This window comes from Penaeus monodon, chromosome 36, assembly GCF_015228065.2.
Source record: "Penaeus monodon isolate SGIC_2016 chromosome 36, NSTDA_Pmon_1, whole genome shotgun sequence".
Taxonomy (NCBI): Eukaryota; Metazoa; Arthropoda; class Malacostraca; order Decapoda; family Penaeidae; genus Penaeus; species Penaeus monodon.
The window spans coordinates 17,146,028-17,171,027 of record NC_051421.1 but is presented as its reverse complement, the minus strand read 5'-3'; the positions used below and the strand labels follow the sequence as shown (position 1 = coordinate 17,171,027).

Here is a 25,000-nt window from a genome sequence, read left to right as displayed (position 1 = left end):
TTCATACCACATCGCCCGTCGCGTGGGTTATCAAGGGGCGCGTTGTTCAGTGGGCAACCAGAATGACAATGTTAAATATGCAGCTGGAAGACAAAGAAAACATGTCCAATTAAGAAACACATTAAAAATCGGAATGTGGAACGTAAGGGAAATGAAAGAGATGGGTAAATTGCATACTGTCTGTAACGAAATGGATAGATACAACATTCAAATACTAGGAATCAGTGAGACCAATTGGAAAAGTAATGGAAGTTTCAAAACAAAAGAAAACAAGACAGTTCTTTTTTCTGGAAAAGAAGAAGGAAATTATAGTCACGGAGTTGCTATGATTCTCACGAAAAAAACTGCAAAAGCACTAATTGGGTACAGCCCAATAAATGATCGCATTTTAAAAGTCAGAATACAAGCAAAACCTCATAACATTAGTATTATACAGTGCTACGCACCAACCAACATTGCAAGTGATGAAGAAATGGCAAATTTTTATAACATTCACCAAGAAACTTTAGACACAATCCCCAACAGAGATGTAAAAGTAGTCATGGGAGACCTCAACGCCAAAGTAGGCAAAAATGATCTAAAAAATTACACCTGTGGAAAATTTGGCCTTGGAGATATAAATGAAAAGGGTGAAGATTTTATTGATCTAGTTATAGCCAACACTTTGTTCCAACACCACCCAAGACACTTGTACACGTGGTTTTCACCAGACAAAAGAACACGCAACCAAATTGACTACATTGTGTTGAACCAGAAATGGAAAAGTTGTATAAAAAATGCCAAGACAAGACCTGGTGCCGACTGCAACAGTGACCACCAACTACTAACTATCGACTTTCAAATAAGACTCAAAAAGATGGAGCGTCCAACACCTCTAAAGGTCGACTACAAAACTCTTGATAACAATTACAGAATTACAGTGTCAAACAAATTTGAATTGCTCAATCAATGTGAAGATGATAAAACGCCAAATGAGTTGTGGGAAGAAGGAAAAGAACTCCTGCTGAGCGCTGCTTAAGAAACTATCGCCAAAAAGACAAATTCCCCTGGATATCTGAAGAAACACTAAGTGAAATTGAAACAAGAAGATGCCTAAAATCAAAGGGTATCAATAATCCAGTTGAAGAAGTAATTTACAAAAACCAAAATACAAAAATTCAAAGATTATTGCGACGAGATAAGGAAAATATCTAAATGAACATTGCCAGAGAATTGAAAACTGTTCTATCAATAAGACAACTAAAGAACTCTACCAAGGAGTACGAAACATCACACGAAAATTTAAACCTACAATGGACACTATCAAAACTGAAGATGGACTTGTTTTATGTGATGGAAAAGAAGTCAAAGATAGATGGAATCAGTATTGTTCCAACCTATACAAAAAGAATAAAGATCTAACAACAACATTAATTAGACTGAATGACAGCGAAGATGAACCACCGCCAATGCTAGACGAAGTTATAAAAGCCATAAAAGAATTAAAGAATGACAAGAGCCCGGGAATAGATGAAATACAGCAGAACTAATTAAGAATGCTAGCGAAAGTGTTGAATACTTCTACAAACTTTGTACTAAAATTTGGAATGAAAGAAGATGGCCAGAAGACTGGGTAAAATCAGTCTTTACTCCCATACCTAAAAAAGGTGACGCACTCCACTGCAACAACAACAGGACAATTGCATTAATAAGTCACAGCAGGAAAATTTTGTTGAAAATTATTGCTGAAAGAATGAAGTTAAAGTTAAGAGAAGAAATTGCAGACGAACAAGCAGGTTTTCGCCCTGCAAAAGGTACCAGAAACCAGATTCTAAATCTGAAATTGATCATAGAGAAAAACAGAGAACATCAGAAAGACCTATACCTGTGTTTCATCGATAACTGGAAAGCTTTTGATACTGTTGATCACGATATCCTCTGGAATAACATGAACGATATGAAGTTTCCAAAACGCATCATCTAACTAATAAAAGCCATGTATGGCTAACAACAAGCAACTGTGGGAACCACTTATGGGTTGACAGAATGATTCGAAGTCAACCAAGGAGTACGGCAAGGTTGCATTCTGTCTCCGCACCTTTTTAATATATATTTTGAAGCAATTATGAGAGGTGCTCTAGAGAATTTTGAAGGAACTGTAGATGTTGGAGGATACAAAATGTCAAATCTAGGATACGCCGATGATATAGTTTTAATTGCCAGCAGTATAATTGATACTGATACTAGATAAAAGTTAGAGAAGCAAGCGAAAAGGCTGGTTTGTTTCTTAATGCCAAGAAAACTAAGATCATGAAGATTCGAAGATGACCGGCAGTGGGCGATGATGAGCATGTTACAGTCAATGGAGTGGTTGTGGAAAGTGTGAAAGAGTTTGCTTATCTTGGAGCTGTTTTAACTAATACATGTGATGATTCACCGGAGATAAAAAGAAGAATTACCATTGCCAAAAACGCCACAGTTGCTCTCAATAACATCTGGAAAGACCGAAGCATTGCCTTACGGACAAGGCTGAGGTTAATGAACTCATTAGTTTTCCCAGTTGCGTCATGTGATTCTGAGTGTTGGGTGCTGAAGAAGATAGACAGGAGGGGGGTTCAATGGTTTTGAAATGTGGTGTTGCAGACGAGTGCTGCGTGTTAACTGGACAGAAAAGAAAACGAATGATGAAGTGCTGAGGAAAATAAATTGTGGAGACTGGCTGTTGGACATCTTGAACAAAAGGAAACTAGGGTTTATTGGTCATGTGATGAGAAGTAAAAGTATTGAGAAAAACGTGCTGACAGGAATGGTGATAGGAAGCAGAGGAAGAGGCAAACCGAAGACAAGACTAAGCGACAACATCAAAGATATTTGCGGGCTGTCGATGGTATAAGTGGGAAGAAAAGCGCAAGATCAAATTGAGTGGCGAAAGATGGTGGAGAGGTCCACGGCTGCTCAAACATGAGCATACCGTTATTGATGATATATGATATATATATATATATATATATAATATATATATTAATATATTATATATATATATAATATATATATATATATAATTTATATATTATATATACATACATACATCCACACATCCATATATATAAATATATAAATATATAATTATGATAACTATATCTATCTATTTATGTATATACATATACATATAAACAATACATATACATATATATATATATATATCTATATATATATATATATATATATATATAATATATATATATATATATATATATAATATATATATATTATATATATATATATATATATAAATATAACTGTAATATATATAATGATTATATATATATATTATATATATATATATATATATATATATATATATATATATATATATATATATATATTTATCTATATATGTATATGTATGTATATTTATATTTATATATACACAGGGCAAGGCAGAATTCCATCTCCCTGGAGACATTAGAGGCCACTGAAGCGTGTCGCATGGCTCGGCTGAATGGTAATCAAGTCCATGGTGCTGAGAAGGGAAAAGGAACAGTTCATCAGGAATCCCGCTGAGGAGGCTGAAGGCCATTTCTTGGTAAACGACCTTCGCCCTCCTACCAAGCCCTGAGAAAGTTGAATTCTAACATACACAGCTGACTGCAGTCCGATCAGCGGATGGACGGATCATCTCAGATCATGTTGGGGTTAGTGAATGTTGGCCGAGTATTTTGAGCAGTTGTACCAGGTATGCCCTCCAACAGTTAGCTTGGATGCAAGCGATGTCACAATACCTGTGCCGGACCCACCCATCAGCGAGGAACCTCCTACCCTAACGGAGGTTAGGATGGCGATTTCCAAGCTGAAGAGTAGGAAAGCTGCAGGCATATGTGGTATCCCTGATGAAGTGCTAAAGGCTGGGGGTGAACCTATGGCTCGGGGCCTGCATACAGTCCTGATTGCCATCTGGCAGTCTGGTCTGACCTGCTGATGGGCGTGGTCATCCCTCTCTGGAAGGGAAAAGGGGATCGTTGGGATTGTAGCAACTACCTTGGTATTACACTGCTCAGCATACCAGGCAAGGTTCTCGCCCACATTCTTCTGAAACGGATCCGCAACCACCTACTGAGGCATCAGAGACCGGAGCAGTCTGGATTTACTCCTGGCAAGTCCACAATAGACCGTATACTAGCGCTTCGAGTAATTGTGGAACGACGTCGTGAGTTTGGTCGTGGGTTGCTTGCAACCTACATCGACCTCAAGAAGGCGTTTGACTCGGTGCATTGGGAATCGCTACGGGAGATCCTGAGACTCAGGGGAATTCCGACGCAGATTATTGGCCTAATAGCAAGCCTTTATACTGGTACTGAAAGTGCTGTGAAGTGTGGTGGGGGTCTGTCGAACTTCTTCCCTGTTAATTCAGGGGTGAGGCAAGGATGTGTCCTTACACCAACACTTTTCAACACCTGTATGGACTGGATAATGGACTTTGCCGATGATGTTGCTATCCTATTTGAGTCCTTGGAGTCACTGGTGGCGGCTCTTGATGCATTTAACAATGAGGCGAAGCCCTTAGGCCTAGAGGTCTCCTGGACCAAGACCAAGATTCAGGACTTTGGGGGCCTGTTAGGGGAACCCGTTCAGTCGATCCATGCTTGCGGCAAGGACATTGAAGTTACAGAGAGTTTTACATACCTTGGTAGCGTAGTCCATATCTCTGGACTGTCAGACCAAGAAGTCAATAGACGGATTTGAAGATGTCGGTACCTATGCAGAAGGACCAAGCTGCGTGTCTTCAAGGCCTTCATACTGCCAGTTTTGCTCTATGGAAGCGAAACCTGGACGCTATCCAGTGTCTTGGAGTCTCGTCTTGATGCCTTTTGTAACAAGTCCCTTCGCTGGATCATGGGGTACAGTAGACAGGACCACATGTCCAACTGGCGGTTACACCGTGAGACTGGCATGTGACCTGTTACTTGCATAATCCAGGATCGCCAACCTCAGGCTATATGGGCACCTAACTCGTTTCCCTGTGGACGACCCTGCCCATCAGGTTGTCTCTTTGCGAGACAACCCTGGGTGGAGGAGGCCTGTGGAACGACCCGAGAGTCATGGATTGGGCAGCTCGACGAGACCTGTCGCGAGGAATCAGAGATGGGCCTGCCTGGAGACTCGCCTCGAGGGATCCTCGTGGCTGGAAGTGAAGGGTGATGCGGCCATGCGCCCCCGTCGGCGTTAGCCCCTTGATGATGATGATATACATATACATACATATATTTGATATATATATATATATATATATATATATATATATATATATATATATATATATATTATATATATATATATATACATATATACATATATCAAATAGATATATGTATGTATACTTATATGTATATTTATATATCATCAATACCATCAGTCTGAAACAATATACTGCAAGACGTTGGCCTCTCCCAGTCTTTTCTAACTTTATCTGTCTTGCATTTTTTGTTTCCAGTCTTGGCCCCCAAATTTCGTTATTTTGTCACGCCACCTTGTCACTGGTCTTGCCCATGGCATATATATCTGCCCACTGTTTTTTTTTCGACGCTCCCAAGTACATCTTTCATTTTTGTCTGTTCCCTGATCCATGTCGCCCTCATCTGATCTCTCAGGCTAATTCCCAGCATAAACCTCTCTATTCCTCTCTGGACATTTATTAGTTTCCTCTCCAGTAATTTGGTTGTAGTCCATGTTTCTGATCCATAGATCATAACTGGTTAAAGACTTTTCTTTTTAAACATAATGGCAAGGAGCCTCTTATTATGCTACTGTGTCTGCCGAAGGCGCTCCAGGCCTAGACTGATGCGTCGCTTAATTTCCTTTTCGTTAGATGTATTTGTCTGTGCGAATTGCCCTAGGTATATATACTTGTCCACTATCTCTAGCAGCTTCATGTATCTGCTCGATCTGAACTCTACTGTTGAACATGATCTTAGTTTTTTCTTATTCATCCTAAGTCCAACTTTTAGACTTTCTCTATTCATATCGTTTATTAGTTGCTGTATTTCAAGACTGACTGAAATGAACAATATCATCTGCAAATCTTAGATAGTTTAGGTATTCATTTTCTATTTTGATACCCTTTCCATTACATTCTAACTTCTTGAATATTTCCTCAAGACAAGTTGTAATCAGTTTTGGTGAGATGGTATCTGTGAGATGGTAGATCCTTTCTATCTCTCTTTTTTGTGTAACAAAATAATTGTTGCATTTTCCCTGGCTTTCGGAGTTTTTCCAAAAGGCATTTGTTAAAAATATTGGCTAGTTTCACTGTTGCAATTTCTCCTGTATCTATTATAAGGTCTATCCTAATTTCGTCTTCATCTGGCGTTTTCCCTCTCTTCATGCCTTTAAGCGCTCTTTTTATTTCTTCTGTTGTGATGTTAGGTACGTCTCTAGTTACCGCATTCTTCCACTACTCTTATGATTTTTTTCTTATTAGTCACTTCTGCGTCTGGTTTCTTTATTGCATACATTTGGTTTCTCCCTATTCTGAGTCTCCTTTTAGCTGTATCCATGCTGGTACCTGAGATCACTATTTCATTTATTAATTGAGTATTGAATTTCCGTACATCCTCTCTCTTCTTTTTATTTATAGTCTTTCTTAGTTCAGCTAATTGTATTTTGTCTTTGTTTGACAATACTTTCATGACCCTACGTTTTTGCATAAGCTGTTTACTTTCTACCGAGAGCTTGCTGGACCTTTGATTGACGTTCTTACCGCCTACTTCAAGTACAGCTTCCTTTATTATAACATTGAACTGTTTGTTGATATGGTCAATGTTGAAATCTTCGTCGCTTAGAAGTGAATATCTGTATTGGATGTTAAGGTTAAATTCTGTCGCTCTGGTTTTCAAGTTAGCTAAATTTGGCTGCAGTTTTCGTATGAGTTTGTTCCTTTCCTTTCTGAGGTGTATTTAATTTAGCCTCTGACCATTCTATGGTCGCTGCCGACATTTACTTTAGTAATAATTTCCACATTTATACTATATTGCGCCTATTTGAAATTATGAAGTCAGTTTCGTTTTGATGTCAGATGGCGACTTCCATGTCCACTTCCACTGTAGTCTTTTTTCGAAGAATGTGTTCATGATCGGGCCTCTGCAAAATTGATCCCCTCTCACTCCTAGTGCCTATTCCGTGATTCCCCACTACGGTTTCTCTTGTCTTTTAACCTATTTTTGCATTAAAATCTCCCATAATTATTTTGATTTTTTACTCTCTTGCTATTTCTATTTCTTCATCACTGTGGCTGTAGGTTGAACCATAGACTTGAACAATCTTTAAGTTGTACCTATTGTTTAGTTTTATTATTACTGAAGCCACTCTTTCGCTTATATTATAGAATTCCGTGATATTCATTTCTAAATGTTTGTGAACTAAGAAACCTACCCCTAATTCCTACTTGCTACCATGGGGTTTACCTCTCCAGTAGAGCACGTGTCCATCATTTAGTATCTTCTGTTCTTCGCCTAGTCTTCTACAACATCCCATTTAATGAAAGAGAGTTCCTCAAGTAATGCTAATTCATTCCTCATTGTCCTTATATGTGGGGCGGCCTGTGTTTAACCGAAGATTTTTAGCATCCTCTGCTCCGGAGCGATCCTGCTCACCGCCGTAACCAGGTGCTCCTTCGCCTCCGGGGAACGAGGGCCGTTGCTCTGTTTGTGCAGTCATGTTTTTTGATTGAGATAGACAGCCGAGTTACACTTACTGGCTTAGGTGTATCTTGGTGGAAGGGGGAGTAGTTAGCCGGGATGCCACAACAGAGTTGGCTCTGTCTAGTGTAGACTTATGAGAGCACGGGCCTGCTCACTACACCAATGAGCGCTCCCGTGAGCATAGGCTTGAGTCTCTGAAGTGCATATATGTGTGCTTATATTTTATACACTGATTTTATTTATTCGTATGTACACCTAGTGCAAACAGTTGTTCACCCGCAAATGCCCTAAGTACTACGCATTTGTTCATTTGTTCAGCATACACCTTTACATGTGCTCCTATGCATATGATATGCATACATACTCCTACATATACACGTATGTGTATATGATGTGCGCTGACTTCGGGTAGTAGCTCTGCCCATTATCCAGTCCATACAGGTGTTGAAAAGTGTTGGTGTAAGGACACAGCCTTACCTTACCCCTGAATTAACAGGGAAGAAGTTCGACAGACCCCCACCACACTTCACAGCACTTTCAGTACCAGTATAAAGGCTTGCTATTAGGCCAATAATCTGCGTCGGAATTCCCCTGAGTCTCAGGATCTCCCGTAGCGATTCACAATGCACTGAGTCAAACGCCTTTTTGAGGTCGATGTAGGTTGTAAGCAACCCACGACCAAACTCACGACGTCGTTCCACAATTACTCGAAGCACTAGTATACGGTCTATTGTGGACTTGCCTGGAGTAAATCCAGACTGCCCCGGTCTCTGATGCCTCAGTAGGTGGTTGTGGATCCGTTTCAGAAGAATGCGGGCGAGAACCTTGCCTGGTATGCTGAGCAATGTAATACCAAGGTAGTTACTACAATCCCAACGATCCCCTTTTCCCTTCCAGAGAGGAATGACCACGCCCCTCAGCAGGTCAGGGGGGATGATACCAGACTGCCAGATGGCAATCTGGACTGTATGCAGCTGGCTCTGGATGGTGTTCGTACCATTTATCTTGCGTTCCGATAGAAAGGTGCTTGCATTATCATTATCAGAATTGTTATCATTATTTCCCATTATTATTATCACTACCATTATTATTATCTTATTATTATTATTATTATTGTTGTTGTTGTTTTGTTGTTATTATTATTATCTTATTACTATTATCATCATTATTATTATTATTATTATTATTATTATTATTATTATTATTGTTGTTGTTGTCGTCATTGTTCTTCTTCTCCTTCTTCTTATTATTATTATTATCATCATCATCATTTTATTGTTATTATTATTATTATTGTTATTACTGTTAATACCATTACTATCATTATCATCTTTGTTATCATCAGTTTCATCATCATCATAACAATTATCATTATTATAATTGTTGATGTTGTTGTTATTGTTATAGTTATGATTATTATTATCATTCCTGAGATTATTATTTTTTTATCATTATTATTATTATTGTTATTATATATATATATATCTTCTTCTTCTTCTTCTTCAACTGGCTTTTCCATGTTCATCATGGGTCGCCGGTGTGGATCATTTTTTATCCACATCATATTATTAGATTGGCAGCTTCGTATTAAGGCCGGATGCCCTTCCTGACGCCACCACAGATGTCGGCGGCGGACCTAGCCCTTGCCTGAATAGGCATACCCTACATATATATATATATATATATATATATATATATATATATATATATATATATATATATATATATTTTTTTTTTTTTTTTTTTTTTTTTTTTTTTTTTTTTTTTTTTTTTATCATCATTGTTATTGTTATTATATTGTAGATTTGAAGATGTATGAAGTGTATGCCTAACTTGGGTCATGATCAGAGAGTTTTGAATGTCTTCGAGAGTTTCTGAAGTGGATTTGGTTATGTAAGTTTTCTTATGAATGATAGTCATCAGAGGGGTAGAGCAAGAGGTGGGTAGAGGAGAGGGTATGTTAGAAGACAGGGTAGAATGTTTAGACTGTCTCTTAAGAGGGAGGGGGTAGGTGTCCGAGTAGTGGCAGAGATTGTGCCTAAACTGTAACTTTTATACCTACCCAGTTAGACGAGAATCCTGCTGTTGTTCGGTATAACGGGGTTCCGTGCTGCGCAACCTCACCCACTTCCCACGAGAGTGCTACCTCCAGTACGGGCATGCGCTCAAGGTCATGGGGTACTCATGCCTTACGCACCGAGAGTTCATGGGCCGTCCTCCCGCCAGCCTCGTGTGGCAGAAGGGAAGCCCCCGCGTGCCCGAGGACACCCGCACCGAACACAAAAGATTCAAGATGGCCTGCCACCCCCACCCTTTTCCTCCTTCCAAAGAACCCACTACAACTATTACTCCAAGCTTTACCATGCATGCTTGGCTCCTTTTTCTTTTCCTAAAATTCATTTTCCTCAACCCCTTATCCTTCCCCTATCCCCATTCTTCCTTTCCACTCTTTTTTCCAAAGTTTGTTTTGTCAGTAAAAGAACTAATATAAAAAAACATCAGAGAATACAATTGTTACGAAGAACAAAATTTCTGGACTCATAAAGTCATTGAAACTTGCAAAAAACTAAAAATCAATATAAATATAAATGAAGCTCAAAATATAACTCCAGTACCACCATGGTATGATCTTTCCCATAAACTAGTAACAAAGTTCATGGACAACTTCACAAAAGTCCTATCTCATGAAATAATTAAAATGTAATTCCAAATGCTAATAAACACAAAATATGAGAAGCATCATAAGATATTCACAGATGATAAAAAAAAAAAAGAATCCCAATCAACGTTAGCAGCAATCTATATATAACAAAATAAACTCACAACAGTTTGGAAACTACCAAAAAATACCCAAATCATAGAGGCAGAATTATTTGCAATAAAACAAGGATTGTACTATATAAAACTTAACAAACTAACAAATGCAGTAATCTTTACAGAGTCTTAACATTAAAAAATTACAAACCAAAAACTGCAAACAAATTATATACGAAACACAAAAACTATTTTACACTTTACCAACAAAACAAAACAAAACAAAAACATCACAATACAATGGATCCCAGTGCATAAAAGCATAACTGGAAATGAAATTGTAGATCTTGCAGCAAATAAAGCTCATGAATTAGAAAATTCCATAATCTTTCCCAAGATACTAACAACATAATAAAAGACATAAAAGAAAAAAATTAAAGACAATGGGAAGAACAGTTACAAAGAACCCTTATCACAAAAACCTATTAACTCAAAGATAACACACCACAACCAGAAAATTAGATGTATGTCTCACAAGAATACTAACTAAACATACAAAACTGAAAAAACACCTACACAGACTAAATTTAGAAACCGACCCAAATTGCAGATGGTTCCAATATCCAGAAGAAACTATTGAACACTTAACATTACAATGCCCAAGATTCCATTCTGAAAGAACTAAATTATTAGAGGCATTAAAAAAGATAAAAATAACTAATCCAAATATCCTCTACTTATAACAGGGAAAATCAACCTCCTGCTAAGAAGTACTACATACTAAGACACATGAAAATCTTCCTACAAAGATCAAGAATAATAAATATCATATAAAACAGGGATCAAAACCTTAAACACAGAGAAGAAATTCCAGAAACAAGATCCAGGGAATATAGACATGAGAAGCCTAAAACCCTATAAAAGAAGATAGAAGAAGATATGGGGGGTATGTAGAAACATCTTGGAAGGAAGGGGGAGGGGCGGAATGAAGAACAGCATTAGAGTAGGGAGTAAGAGAAAAACTCAGTCGCATATTTCCTGTCTGGCCTTGCATAAAGCGAGGCCAAGTTTGAATTTGAGAGTTGCCACCTCACACTCAAACTTGTAGGTAGGGTAGCCCCTATAAAATATATTATGGAAGCCACCATAGTTGGCACATGTGTGTGACTGTGCAAAGCACTTTGATTGATCATGACCAGGTTAGGCACATGGAGGGCTTCAGGCTGTGGAGAGGCAGTGTTTGACAGGGTGGCCTAGACGCCAATAATTCTGACATTGACAAGGTGGAGGTTGATATGACATGAAGGGGCCCTCCCAATATAAACATGAAGGGGGAGGTCATGTCTAATCTTGGCAATATTGGACTAACAGCAGCCTCTAGGAGGAATGGTGTAGCATTGTACTAATACTACAGCATAGTTCATGAGGCAGGCAAGTAAGACTTCTCCACAATCTGACCAATCCTTGTTGAAGACAGGGAAATTTGTTGAGATGGAGAGAGTTCTGGTACAAATATTGAGGGAGGGATGAGACTAGGCAGGAATGAGTTTGCCGGTGAAGTCAGGGTTGATAATGCTTTAACTTCAGATTCAGATGTAACTGTGACAAGGTGGGGATGATGGGGGCGGCTAAGAAAGGAAACTTTGCCTTCTTGTTTTTGAAGGCGTTGTTGGAAGAGGAGGGTGCAGAGGGTCTGTAGAGGGCATCACAAAAAATTGATCCCATTGGCTGGGCTAAAGAGAGTACTTAAAAAGATTTGTAGAGGTAGGGGTAGTGGAACAGTGGCCTTGTGGTAGAGGGAGTGGTGTTGAGTGAAGTAGTACTGCTGAGAGATGGATAATAAGGCTGCAGAGTAGTAACAAGGCAGGGAGTAGTAAATGAAGTAGGGGATGTTGGGACAGGTGGAATGTTTCCTGGAAGTTGAGTAATAACCTGGAATGAGAGCCTGGGGTCAGGGAATCAGGGGGATTAAAATTGGTGGGCTAGTTGATAAAGGGGCAAGCCTCAATGACCATAACTGGGGTACAAAATTTTCATTACTAGCCATGGTAAACCTATATTAGAGTATGTTGGGGAGAGAAATAGTCCACTTCTCCTGGTCCCCTTGAGGGGTAAGGGCTAGACAACTAATATGCTATGTTAATAAAACACGCATTTCAGTCAAGCTTTACTCAATATTGCTAACATTTTTAATGTATAAAGTACATTTATTCTGTGTTATATACAATATCACTTATAAGAGAACATCACCCTTTTTGCCATATCACACAATTCATAAAGTTCACAGAGAGTAGTTTAAATCTGCAGTTAGCCTCTACTCTAGAATTCACAAAAAATTTGAACATAGCAAACATCTGATGAAGTATTACAAAAACAGATAAAAATGTGATGCTGCTATGCCTTGCCATTTCTCATTTTTGTAAATTGTTTGCACATCTAGTATAGGAAAATATTGCAGGATGAATGCAACTCGACCACAGAATGCTCACAATGGCTGCCAAAGTGTGAGCAAAACCACACAGTAGCATACACATTAGGTAAAGATACCTTCGTTGTGTGTTCACCTGTACACTCACACTTACAAATGTACAATTACAAAGTAAAAAAATACAAATTAGAGACCATCAAAGCAGGAAGCAGTTAAGGAGACAGAAGGGCACATCAGGACTAGCTGTTGCATTAAGCAGTTTGTGATCTCCATGGCTGTTGGTGATGGGAATTCTTTAATGTAAATGCACAATAATGAAATGCCTTTTAAACAGTGGATATGGGTTATTATCTTAATTCATAGGATACAGAAGCTTAAAATTCACTGCAACCTTTTTGCATCATCCAGAAATATCTTTGAGACTCACTCTGTGGATGGGATGGTGTTTTACAAAGGAACTATGCATAGTAGATTCCCAAAGTATACCAAACTTAGTGATTTCCAGCATGCTTGCTTAGAAAACATCAGTGTTCCTTGTATCTATTTCATGATTTTGTATCATCAGCAAAACTTCAGTTAGTACACTGAATAAAACATCATTAACTTGAGAAAAGCTTTGGTTTTCTCCAAATCTACATGCCTTTTTACAAAAAATCATCAATGTTTAATTTTCTTGAATGTGTGCAGAGAAAAAATCTTTAAAAAGAGAGGAAAATATACTACACCAGATATGAGTTTGCAAGTATAATGCATGATTTCTATTAAAATAAATTATTTTGACTAAAATCAAAAGCAGAAATGCACAGTAGAAAAGAACTGCATCTGTTTGTTTTTGTGACTGCATTGCCAAGCATAGCAGAGTATACCTAAAGGTGAGACACATTAAACAGTCTCATCAGCCTTCAGTCACATTGCAACATTTTTTTGTGAACTGTGTTAAGTTCAGTTCACTGAAAAAATTATAGTTGTTAATATGTGTGAGTATTATTTTGCATTAATTGCATTTTCTTCTACTGCATGAGATGATGCAAACTTTACATTTTTATATCTATATTATAGAATGGTTAGAGTTAGCAAAGTGGCACCTATGAATATGTCATAAAATTCATTTTTATTTTACATAATACAATAATGGAATGTACAGTCTTCAGTCATATATTTTCTCACTTCATCTTCACAGTATAGAAATTATTATTAGGCACTTCCTTGTCAGCTGAAGGTGTTGTCAGTTTTTATTTGGTGTATTATTATTCTTTTCTTGCAGTTCTTCATAATTTTCAGTACATTGCACATTTCTTTTCAATTTGCTAGAAATAAAATTTCTGCTTGTCATAATATCATCTAATTCACATTACACTGAAGCACCTAAATACACTTCACACTAAGCTACCTTCTAATCTCTGTTATATTGCTATTTCGTACCAATTTCCATTATAATTTTACAAGTTTTCAAAATAAAAATGTGGGCTTTCAACAATATTACTTAATTTCCAGATTAAAAAAAAAGGAAGAAAAAGACGGATAACATTCAAAATATCATATTTCCTTTGCTTTTATCTTACATTCGCCATCATTAACTGCATTCAGATTTGTTGTAACTGCCAAGTTTTTTCCTTTTTTCTTTTAACATGTCCCTGATGAGCACTGCAAAAGGATGACTCCCAATCTGGCTCTAGTAGTCACTCTCCCCCCACTCATGGCCAGCTGCGACATCAAGGTCATCTTCATCTAGGTCGTCATCATCAACACACACCATTACCCGATCAATTACTGAAGAGGAAAGAATTGGATGATTTAGAAGTAAAATAACTGTAAAGATACAAAATAAAATTACTTCAAAAGTCCATCTGTGCATTTATGGCTTGAAAGAAAAATTAATTACCCTAAAACCAAATTTTGTGTTATGTTAACATTATTGTCAGTAGTAGACTATGAAGAAATACAAACCAAGTAGTGTAGATTATATCGGTTATTCCGACAAAATGCATTTTAGATTTAATGACACAAAAATGCTATATAGAGAGTAAAGACAAGTTTTACATGTGAATTCACAAACCAAAAAAAGTCAAATTCAGGAATAAATATATGGAAAGATGTTGATTTATTTATAATATTCAATACTAATCAAGTGTGCAAAAATAAAAGCCAAGCATATTAGTCACTCATTAAATTTTTTCTTTTTTTTTACAGTGAAGTATTTTGCTATATTGAAAGATCAAAGTACACGCCCTTTAATTCACAGGTAGGCAGGTGTACTGTAATAAATGGTCATGCTTCTTTCACAACACTGCATCAAAGTAATTAATAATAAGATGAATAATTCATAGTATTTTCTTGTCTGATACAAATACAATATCAGAATGAAAAGAATGGTTCTCTAGTTATCAATAGGACACTGTTCTTGAATATAGTGTACATTTATTAATAAAATTATAGTATAAAATCAGTAAGAGAAACATGTATTACTTTCTCTTTTTGCAATTTTTTTTATTATTACTAATGAAAATGATCACACTGCCATCTTTGCACAGGTGTACTTTTCATCTCAAAATATGTTTTTTTTCTTACTCTGAAGAGAATCCACTTCACACCAATATCACAGATGGCAGGTTTACAAACAAATGGAAAGTAATCAGCAAATATATAAACTTATCTTTCATTTAATGCAGATATGAAAAATATACAGAAGTTAAATTAAAACCTTTTCTTCTCCATATTTTTTTCTATAGGATTTGGGTTGTAACACTAGATAATTCAAAATGCCTACATGTATACACTGAGCTGATATAAAACACTAAATACAATTAATATATCATAAAATACTATTGAAACAATTACCTACATGGAAATATATTTTAGATAATAAAATAAATGGATGCTGTTATACTGTTATATATAACAAATGCAATAAAAAAGACAGAAAACATTATTGTAGTTTGAAACAGAAGGAAAAAAGTGAGAATCTTATGGTAGTTAAAGTAGTTCTTATAAGATAATACAGACAGGCAGTTGGGTTTTTGTTGTGTAAGTGTTGTGCTTCTCCTTTTTATTTTCTTTTTGAATGTTTGGTTTCAAAGGGTTAAAAAATAGTAGAAGTGAGGATTGAATTTAAAAAAGAAAAAAGAATTAACCATTCTATGTGACTACTGAACACTTTTCAAACATTCCTTACATTCTGACACTGTAATATAAAATTATAAGTAAACTAGCTGAAAATAAAATCACAAAGATTTGTTCTTGTTACATTTCATCCATTCCCTGGTTCTTTCACAATGACATACACATTCATTCATATACCAACAAATAAATATGCTATAACATGAGACATGTTTCTTTTTGTGGAAATGTTAGACTAAATGAAGTTGCTCCCACCTTTTGCAATAAATCATAAACCTACAAATTCTTTAATACAGCTAACCTAATGGAATATGAATAATAATAAAAAAAGCAACACACTAATCTCCACAGACTGTGCGTACATTTGTATCTAATTGTCTGCCTGTGCCTGTCTTGTCTCTAATATACAGGATGAAATATGATACAATATAAATTTATAAAATGAGGCATTCTTTACAGCAAATCACCCATGCTTTCACTTGAAACAACATCATGCACCTACAAGCCTTCTGTAGAGTATTGTGAATCTTTGAATAAAATAAAAGCTACTTTGTCATGTCATTTAACTTATTGCAAATATATTTCTATATAATAACCCAGTTCAGGAGGTTTTTAATTGTGCACACATTATGTTCGTAAGGTTGATTTTCAAATTTTAAACAAGTTTTATTCTCATTTCTGACCTTTTCCATGACACTGGAAAAAAAGAGAGCATGGAATTACTCTTTTTTATCAATAAACTGCATTTAACCACACACATACACAAAGACACACAGGCATGCATAACCTCACACTCAGAATAATATATATCCAGATTTTATAAAAATATATTTATTTACATATATATATATATATATATATATATATATATATATATATATATATATATATATATTTATTTATATTATTTATATAAAAAAACCCCAAGTAATATCTTTCTATCCCTCTTTTTTTGTAGTTTTAAAATAAAATATCAGTAACCATAATAATTAATTTGCACTTTAAGTTGCATTACTAACAACTAATGAAAATCCTTATATAGTTATAGATATGGAACTAACACTTGCTAATAAAGTTGCATATTCAGGCTTTGTATCCATCTAATGAATACTCTCTAACTCCATACAAGTTACAGATTCGCATCAGCTACATAAGAACCACAAAATTAAAAGCAAACTCTGCTAAACTCAATAAAGAAGAAGCAGTTTTATTATAGCATGTAATAAGAACTCATCCTAAACCATTTAGAAATCAGTATTAAGGATGTCAGGAATCACTTTATATAATTTCTCTTTATGCAACCACAATACAATTTAGGCATTTCATACTTATTTACTTTCTTCTTATCCTGGATTTCAACCATGCATGCACTTCCCTGTATATGCTACTTCCCTTGCCTCCAAAAGGTAAATACTTTTTCTTTTAATCAAAGGCAAGACTCACTGATAACATAGATATATCAGTATCATAATTCTGGAAAGGATTCTATCAGACCAGCTGCATTTAAAAATTCATTAGAAGCTTCAGCAGTAGCAAAAATAAGCCATGTGCCTCACCCATTAATATCAGGACCTTGGACATTATCATTCAGGGCTGAGGGGTAAAGTGCAGACAGGTAGAAGAAGAAGACAAGGATGTTAGTAAAAACATAAGTTGCACCAAGTACAAATTTCTTCTCAGTAAAAAAAAAAACAAAAAAAACATAAGCATCAAGCTCTTGGTGAATAATAGGAGGAGGTCAACTTCTGATTTCTTCTTTTAACTCAAACAACTTAAAAGATTCTAATATGGTCTATAGTACAATATTTAGGAGTTACTGTTAAATCAAGAGTATAAGCATGCTGGAATTATGTGGACTCTAATAAAATCCTGGTGTTGGAATTGTATTATTGTGGTGTTTGAACTGAACCTAAGTTTCTGGAATCAGGCTTTGCAATATAGAAAAATTAAGTGTGTTTAATAACTATATACACTTATGTTATATATAGGTAGTACAGCTAAGAGACCAGGCAACCAACTAAATTATATAATTTGTCCAAACATAACATTGCTACTAAAATACAAATAATTAATTTTAAGGTTTGATTTCTTTGTTACAATAAACAAGCTCACTTACTTCTGTAAAGAGTATTATAACACAACATATTACTTAAAAATCTGTCCTAGTTTAGCAATACCTGAGATGCTGCAAATAATTTTCAAACCTAAGTGTACTGCAATGTAGCCACTGAGGTTTGTCTCATTTAAATAAAAGAAATATGTATTTATTGATATTACACTACTGGCCCATATATCCTAATCACTATCAGTACACTACACTGATTTTCCTTTAATATACTAGTCATACCTTCAAGAGCATGCTCAATCTTCTTGAGGTTGCGCAGAATACCAGCCAGTTCACGGGACGTCGATCTGGTCTGCCCTGATGACAGTGTTTGGTCACTCTCACTTAGATGTGCTAAAACTTCCTCCAATAACGCTGCACGATCTCCTTCCTCATCATACTGTGACCTGTTGATATATATCGCATCATAAACTGAAACTCTCACTTTCTTTATACTTAAAATGCTTTTTCAGTGAAAGCAGAGGAAGAAATGCTAAAAAGCATTTCATATAATGTGATTCACAGAGTACTACCATATTCTTCATAACTTCTAACCATAAATTCTGTAATAATTCTGGAACTGAGAGCAAATAAACATAATTTCACTTCTGACTAAGCCTTCATCCCAACTGTATATAAATCATAATGTTGTCAATCTCATGAAGCACTAAATGAAAAACCATAACAGAAACTTACTTGAGTTTCTGTAGTAGAGTTTCAGAAGTGGTGCGGACTTTAACAGAGAGGGAATGAATAGTGGATATGACAAGGTTATCCAGTGCTTCCATTTTTGCTTTAGATCGCCCTGATACAGTTCCTCGTGTACTTCCCATGGGAGAACGCTTACCCTCACTTCCTGATTCATCCAGTGAAGTCTTAAAAAAAAAAAAATATATAAACGAATATAAATATATGTACATATATACATACATATATATAAAATATCACTTTATAATGATACAAAGCATTAATACACAAAACAATTCCCTTACCTTTCTTGTAGGAGATCCACCTTGTCCCTCACCCTCATCTGAATGAGCATATGAAGATCTCCGAGCGCGTGCAGCTGCCAGTGTGGCTTGACGTGCTGGAGATGTGGTGTGTGGGGAAGATAGCTGATGTGGAGAGGTTGGTGACCTTCGCAGTGGAGAGCAATGAGGAACTGGTCTCTGCTGTTGCTTCAAAGAGAAAATGAGAAAAAATATTTTAAAGCTCTTGAAAACACCATAATAATTCACCAAAGTCTAAAACTAATCTTTTTATTTCACCCCTACATTCTTTTAGATCACACCCTATATTGGATGCATTACCTCCTGTTCCAGAGAGTAAGGGCCATCATCTTCACTATTATACAGGTGATTTGGCCTGCGTGGCCAGCGTCCAGCCACCCCCATGCCTTCTGTGCCATGGAAAGAGGCGGACCGTAGGAGAGAAGTTGGCGGGCTGGAATAAGACACATTTTGTGAAATCTCTAAAAGTGGTAAGTATTTTTGCTTGGGAGGAAAAAAATCTGCTTTTGTCATTTGATTTTATGGTATGATGATTATTTGTAGTCCATAATACTTTGAATTTTACCATATGCAAAATACATTACTGATAGAAATAATAAAAATAATATTACCATAAAATCTGGTACGGTATATCTTGTATAATATATATCTTATATAATATTTATCATAAGGCTCAAGACCCTCCTGTCTGCAATATTCTTGCTTAAAAGCTACATTTATCATATGTAGTAATAATGACAACAATACTGAATTAATTTAAAAAAATAATCAGATCAAAAAGACTAAAAAGAACTGCTTAACAGAATCCTGAAAATTACCTTGGCGATCTTCTATCTGATGCGCTCATAGCATTGCTTTGGGCCTGCTTATCATTCTTCTTCTCCCCCACCTTCTTCCTCCCTTCTGCTGCAGCCTTCATGGGATCGTAATTCTTCCTTCGTTTCCAGTTTTGGAAGTCCTGCTCTTTAGCAGACAGGGTGGAATTGGATCTGGGAGCACCTTTGCGGATGTTGCTTGTCATGTCCTTCTTGACTGATGACCGAGATGGTGATTTTGATACAGCCTGGGAAGGGATGATGGTACTCAATGATAATTTGATATCATGTTTTTGACTGAAGAACTGAATAGGATTGAAGAAATATATAGGCTTGGAAACTTTCTAGTTGGTTCAACAAATATGCTTAAATACTTTTTTGGGATAAACTGAAATATAAAATGAAACACATTGAGACCTTAAAATGATATGAAAAACAAAAAATGGGGAATTAAAGACGTCAATGAAACTCACAGATGTTGAGCCAGACCGAGGGAGCCGTAAACTAAATCTGCCCCCGTCTCCTCTGTTAAAGTCAGCCGAGTTGTTCTTTGGTGTGCTGGCCTGAGATGCACTACCTCTAGTATTAATATCAGACCCCTGGAGACTTTTACTCGTACTTAGGGGAATTCTGCGACTGCCGCCAGGGTTGCCTGCACTAGTAGGTCTGACAGGCTTTTTCTTTTCCACTGGCGAAGGTGTGTGGTGTTGTTGCGAAGAATCGTCACATGCAAGACGAGCTCTTCTTAAGCTAGAAAAATTTTGTTTCAGTGAATAAGGTTTCTGAAATGTGATTCAATTATATGATCCATTTTTATTACCAGGATCTACTTACAGACACAGACACACAAACGCAGAAAGATAGACAATCAGAGAGACAGACTTGCAGTCAGACATTCAACACATACAAACTCTCATATGGACACAAGATATACAGACTCAGACACAAGCAAAAACACCCACAGACCCATATACACATATACATCTATACAAATACATACATATACATAGGCACACACATACACAAACACACTCACAAATGTGGCATTGACATAAATAAATAAACAAAACTAAACTACCTGCACATGCCATAAAACATTTAGATACTATACCTAAAAGCTCTATTAAACTTGAGGGGTGGATTATTATCATTGGTCTTGCGACTATCTTTAACTGGCTCACTAGCTTCACTACTGCTATCAGACTGCAAGCTGTTTTCTTCCCGTCTATCAGCATAAACATCATACCCGCTGTCTGATACAATGGATCTTTCTCTCTTGAAGTGACTGGTGAGCTTCAGTCTTGCTTCAAGCCCCAGCGGATCAGCCTTTCTGGGACTTGTGCCCAGCGGAGGAGTTTTCGACATGCCGTCGATGCCTGCCAGCTTAAGCTTTGTCTTGAGCTGAGAGTCAATGGTTTTCATGAGTCTATCATCATCATCATTGATGGGGTAGGATGTACTGGTGTCCAAGTCTGAGTCGCCTCCTGAGTCATGGGATTCAAAGGAGGAGCCTCTCAGAGCTGCAGAGCTGCCCTTCTTCCTTTCCACTCGAGCCTGCAGAGAGGTTACAAGTTGCTGAGTGTCTCGTAGGAAAGACTCAGTGTCCCGGCTGTAGTCACTTGCAGGTTGAGTTGAAGATTCATAAAGGTCGTGCTGCAGCTGCAGGAAAGTGGAAACTCTTCATCTTTGCAACTAATTGCACACATAAAAAATCTTCTTTATGAAGCAGTTTAATTCAATATCTAATAGGGTAACATTATTCATGCACTTGCAGATACCAAAGTGAAATAAAATTTAAGATATTAATAAAATACTGTGACTGCATTTACTTTTTGGCATTTAATTAATGGCTATACACTACTGAAAATTAGAATATAATTCATCATAAATCTATTACTGATCTATATTTCTTCGGAAAGGTGTGATATGACAATTGAACATTTTATTAACAGGCTAAATGATGCATTACTTCTCTTCCCATTAGAAAATTATGTTATTAAAATTATCAAAAACAAAAACAAAAACGAAAGAAAAAGTATGAATGAAAATTATTATTTTCATAGCTTAAGAAATATATTTTAGTTTTCATTCATACCTTTTACTATATGTGTCACAATGCACTCTGTTCATTTCTACCTTAAACCAAAATATCCCTCTGAAACTCTACCAAAAGCAAATGCATCATTGTAAGATTAAAGGGTACCAGTGCACTGTTACATCAAAGTAATATATACACATATATAACTGAAAATACATAATTGCTAATTATTTAGTTGGAATTCACCCAAGGGTGAAGTAAATTAAGTCATACACTTCAACAATTTAGTTAGAGTAGTAATAAAAACTTCAAAAAGCATGGAAACTGAAAACCCAAATCCCACAAGTGCAAAGCAGGAAGAATCTGTTAAAACATGATAGTAAAGTTCATTGAAATTGCAATATAAATGTCTTGAGGATAAGATGACAACACGCAGGAAGCAGACAAAATAAGCTCTACGTTCAACTTACATGATCTGCAGATTGATCTTATGTCAAGAGAGTTGTTAGTGTGTATATGTATGTATATATATACATATACATACATATATATATATATATATATATATTATATATATAATATATATATACCAACATATATAGTATATTATATATACGTATATATATATTATATTATACGTATATAATATATATATAAAATAATATATATATATTTTATATATATATAATTTATATATATTTATATTATATTATATATATATATTAATTATATATATATAATAATATATATATATATATATATATATATATATATATATAACATATATATATATATATACCATCAAACACATATATATTATATATGTATATATATATATATATATATATATATATATATATATATATATATATGTGTATGTATATATATATGAAGAATACAAAGGAGAAAATGTGAATAAGGAGAGATATTAGTCAGGACTATTTAAACTAAATCTTGAATGTTCATTCAACAGCCTTGGGGAAAATTCTGCACTGCAAAGACTTCTGAAAGATCAAAAGCCTCAATTACTCTAAAAGAATTATACACAGAAATACTAGGGACTGGTATATGGGCTCACAAACTTAATGTACTGAAGATGGTTTCTGATAATAGTGAATGGAATCTTATGGTTGGGAGAATAACGTCACAAAAGATTGTGTAGTATAGGAAAGGTTTAAAAAGCACATCATTCATTCTTGGAAATGTAGTATTTTCCCATTAGAGTAATACATCTGTGGCATTGCCAAATAGAGGGGACACATTTATTCTGTAAAAATGATTGTTAAAAAAAATATTTTTTATTTAAATATTTAAGAGGTTTGAGGCCTTAATGTTGTCATCATTCCCAATACTGGCAAAACCACAAAAATACTTCCTCAGAATGATATAGAAGATCCTGAAGAGATTTTTAAAAATACTCATAGTAAAAGACAGATTACTGCTAGTCTAAGCAGCAGCAGTCAGAAGAAATCACACAGTTAAGATGGCAGCTGGTTAATTACAACTGTTGCTGAAAGAAGCCGAGTTCAATAAATACAAGGATACTGATAACAAAAGTTATTTGCAAAAATAACATATCCTAATGTATTAAGACCTGTCAAGCTACATATACCTATACCAAAACATGAAGTAAGAAAGACTGAAGATAAATAACATATCCTAATGTATTAAGACCTGTCAAGCTACATATACCTATACCAAAACATGAAGTAAGAAAGACTGAAGATATTTATTAACATTGTATAATACAATCTACATGTTTGATCTGGAGAGAAGAGAAGATAAAAGCTAACGTCAGTCACTTCAAAGGCACAAATCCTCAAAGACAGCACATTCACAAGAGCCAAAAGTCTGCTTACCCGGCCTTTGGTGGGACTCTCATGATCTGACATATCGGATGCCCTAGGAGAGGTCACAGCGAAGGGGGTGTGGTGCGTGGGCAACGTGGGAAGTTTCCGTCTGGGCCGCGAGTCGCTGCTCTCCTGGGAGGATGAGAGAGAAGCCAGGGGGGGTTTGTGGCCACGAGGAGATCCTGAGGAGTTCTTGACAGAGTTGTCAGGGGATTTGGTATGTTCTGCGACCTGTGCTGCCCACTGCTGGAATCCAGTTGGGACTGCTGCGGCTGATGCTGCTTGGACTCTGAAGTAGAGATATGATACATATGATATAAAATATAATATATGATATCAGTGATTTTCTTCTTATCTTATTTGCTACATTTTGGAACAAGCTATTACATCAAAATAGAATCAACATCATAGATATCATCATTATAATATTCATACTAAAGCTACTACTCTAACTATTGATAAGTGTCATCACAATAAGTCACAAATTGAGAAAAAAATAAAAATTGTCTAATCAACTGTAAGATAATCACCAACAGCTTCCAAGAAAAGAAGAAGAAGAAGAAGAAGAAGAAATTTATATACATACATATATATTAATAAAAATACAAAATCACACACAACAAATAAAAGTATTCCAAATCTATACACAAATGAAAACAAATAACCTTGAATTTCTCAGCATCGGAGCTAGTGGTCCAGGATTCCTCTGAGACAATGTTTCCTCGGGGTGTAGCTGGTGTGGCATCAGCTTCACTCTCTGGCCCTGACACACCAAAGACTCTGTCAATGTCATTTCTTGCCTGTTCTACTTCCGGGGATGGAGAGTCCTTTTCAATAGTGTATGTACCTGCCTCACTTACATCATCCTGTAGATTGAAAAATTATATTAATAAATCAGGAAAATATATTTAATGAATGTATGGACATCTCATACATTTACAAATATATGCACATATACACAGCTATGTGTACAAGTTCATATACACTCAGAAAAGATAGATAAATACACATAAAACACAAACACACACACACACACAAAAAAAAAACAAAAAAAAAAAAAAAAAAAAAAAAAAAAGGGCAAATACATACATGTATTCAACACTTACTTTTTCTTCCTTAACCTCTGTTTCTTCTTTTACTTCAAATGTCTGACAACTACTTAAGCTATTGGCACTGTTGCTCTGCTTCCTAGCCTCTGGTGTCATTTT

At 35.8% G+C, this 25,000-nt stretch overlaps 1 protein-coding gene across 1 annotated transcript in view; it reads right to left on the bottom strand.

Moving 5' to 3' along the window:
• Positions 1 to 12,584: 12,584 nt before the first annotated feature.
• The window catches only part of LOC119595550 (mucin-19-like), a 107,728-nt gene continuing 95,312 nt past the window's right edge, over positions 12,585 to 25,000 (bottom strand). Inside the window, exons 9-19 of the mRNA XM_037944668.1 lie at positions 24,899 to 25,000; positions 24,441 to 24,658; positions 23,802 to 24,081; positions 21,016 to 21,563; positions 20,378 to 20,654; positions 19,908 to 20,152; positions 19,390 to 19,522; positions 19,072 to 19,257; positions 18,776 to 18,954; positions 18,323 to 18,486; positions 12,585 to 14,628 (exon numbers count right to left, since the gene is read on the bottom strand). The exon at positions 24,899 to 25,000 is cut by the window's right edge and continues 6 nt beyond it. Of these exons, the coding sequence (XP_037800596.1) occupies positions 14,531 to 14,628; positions 18,323 to 18,486; positions 18,776 to 18,954; positions 19,072 to 19,257; positions 19,390 to 19,522; positions 19,908 to 20,152; positions 20,378 to 20,654; positions 21,016 to 21,563; positions 23,802 to 24,081; positions 24,441 to 24,658; positions 24,899 to 25,000 (2,430 nt within the window). The 3' untranslated portion in view covers positions 12,585 to 14,530. The remainder of the gene's footprint in view (positions 14,629 to 18,322; positions 18,487 to 18,775; positions 18,955 to 19,071; positions 19,258 to 19,389; positions 19,523 to 19,907; positions 20,153 to 20,377; positions 20,655 to 21,015; positions 21,564 to 23,801; positions 24,082 to 24,440; positions 24,659 to 24,898) is intronic.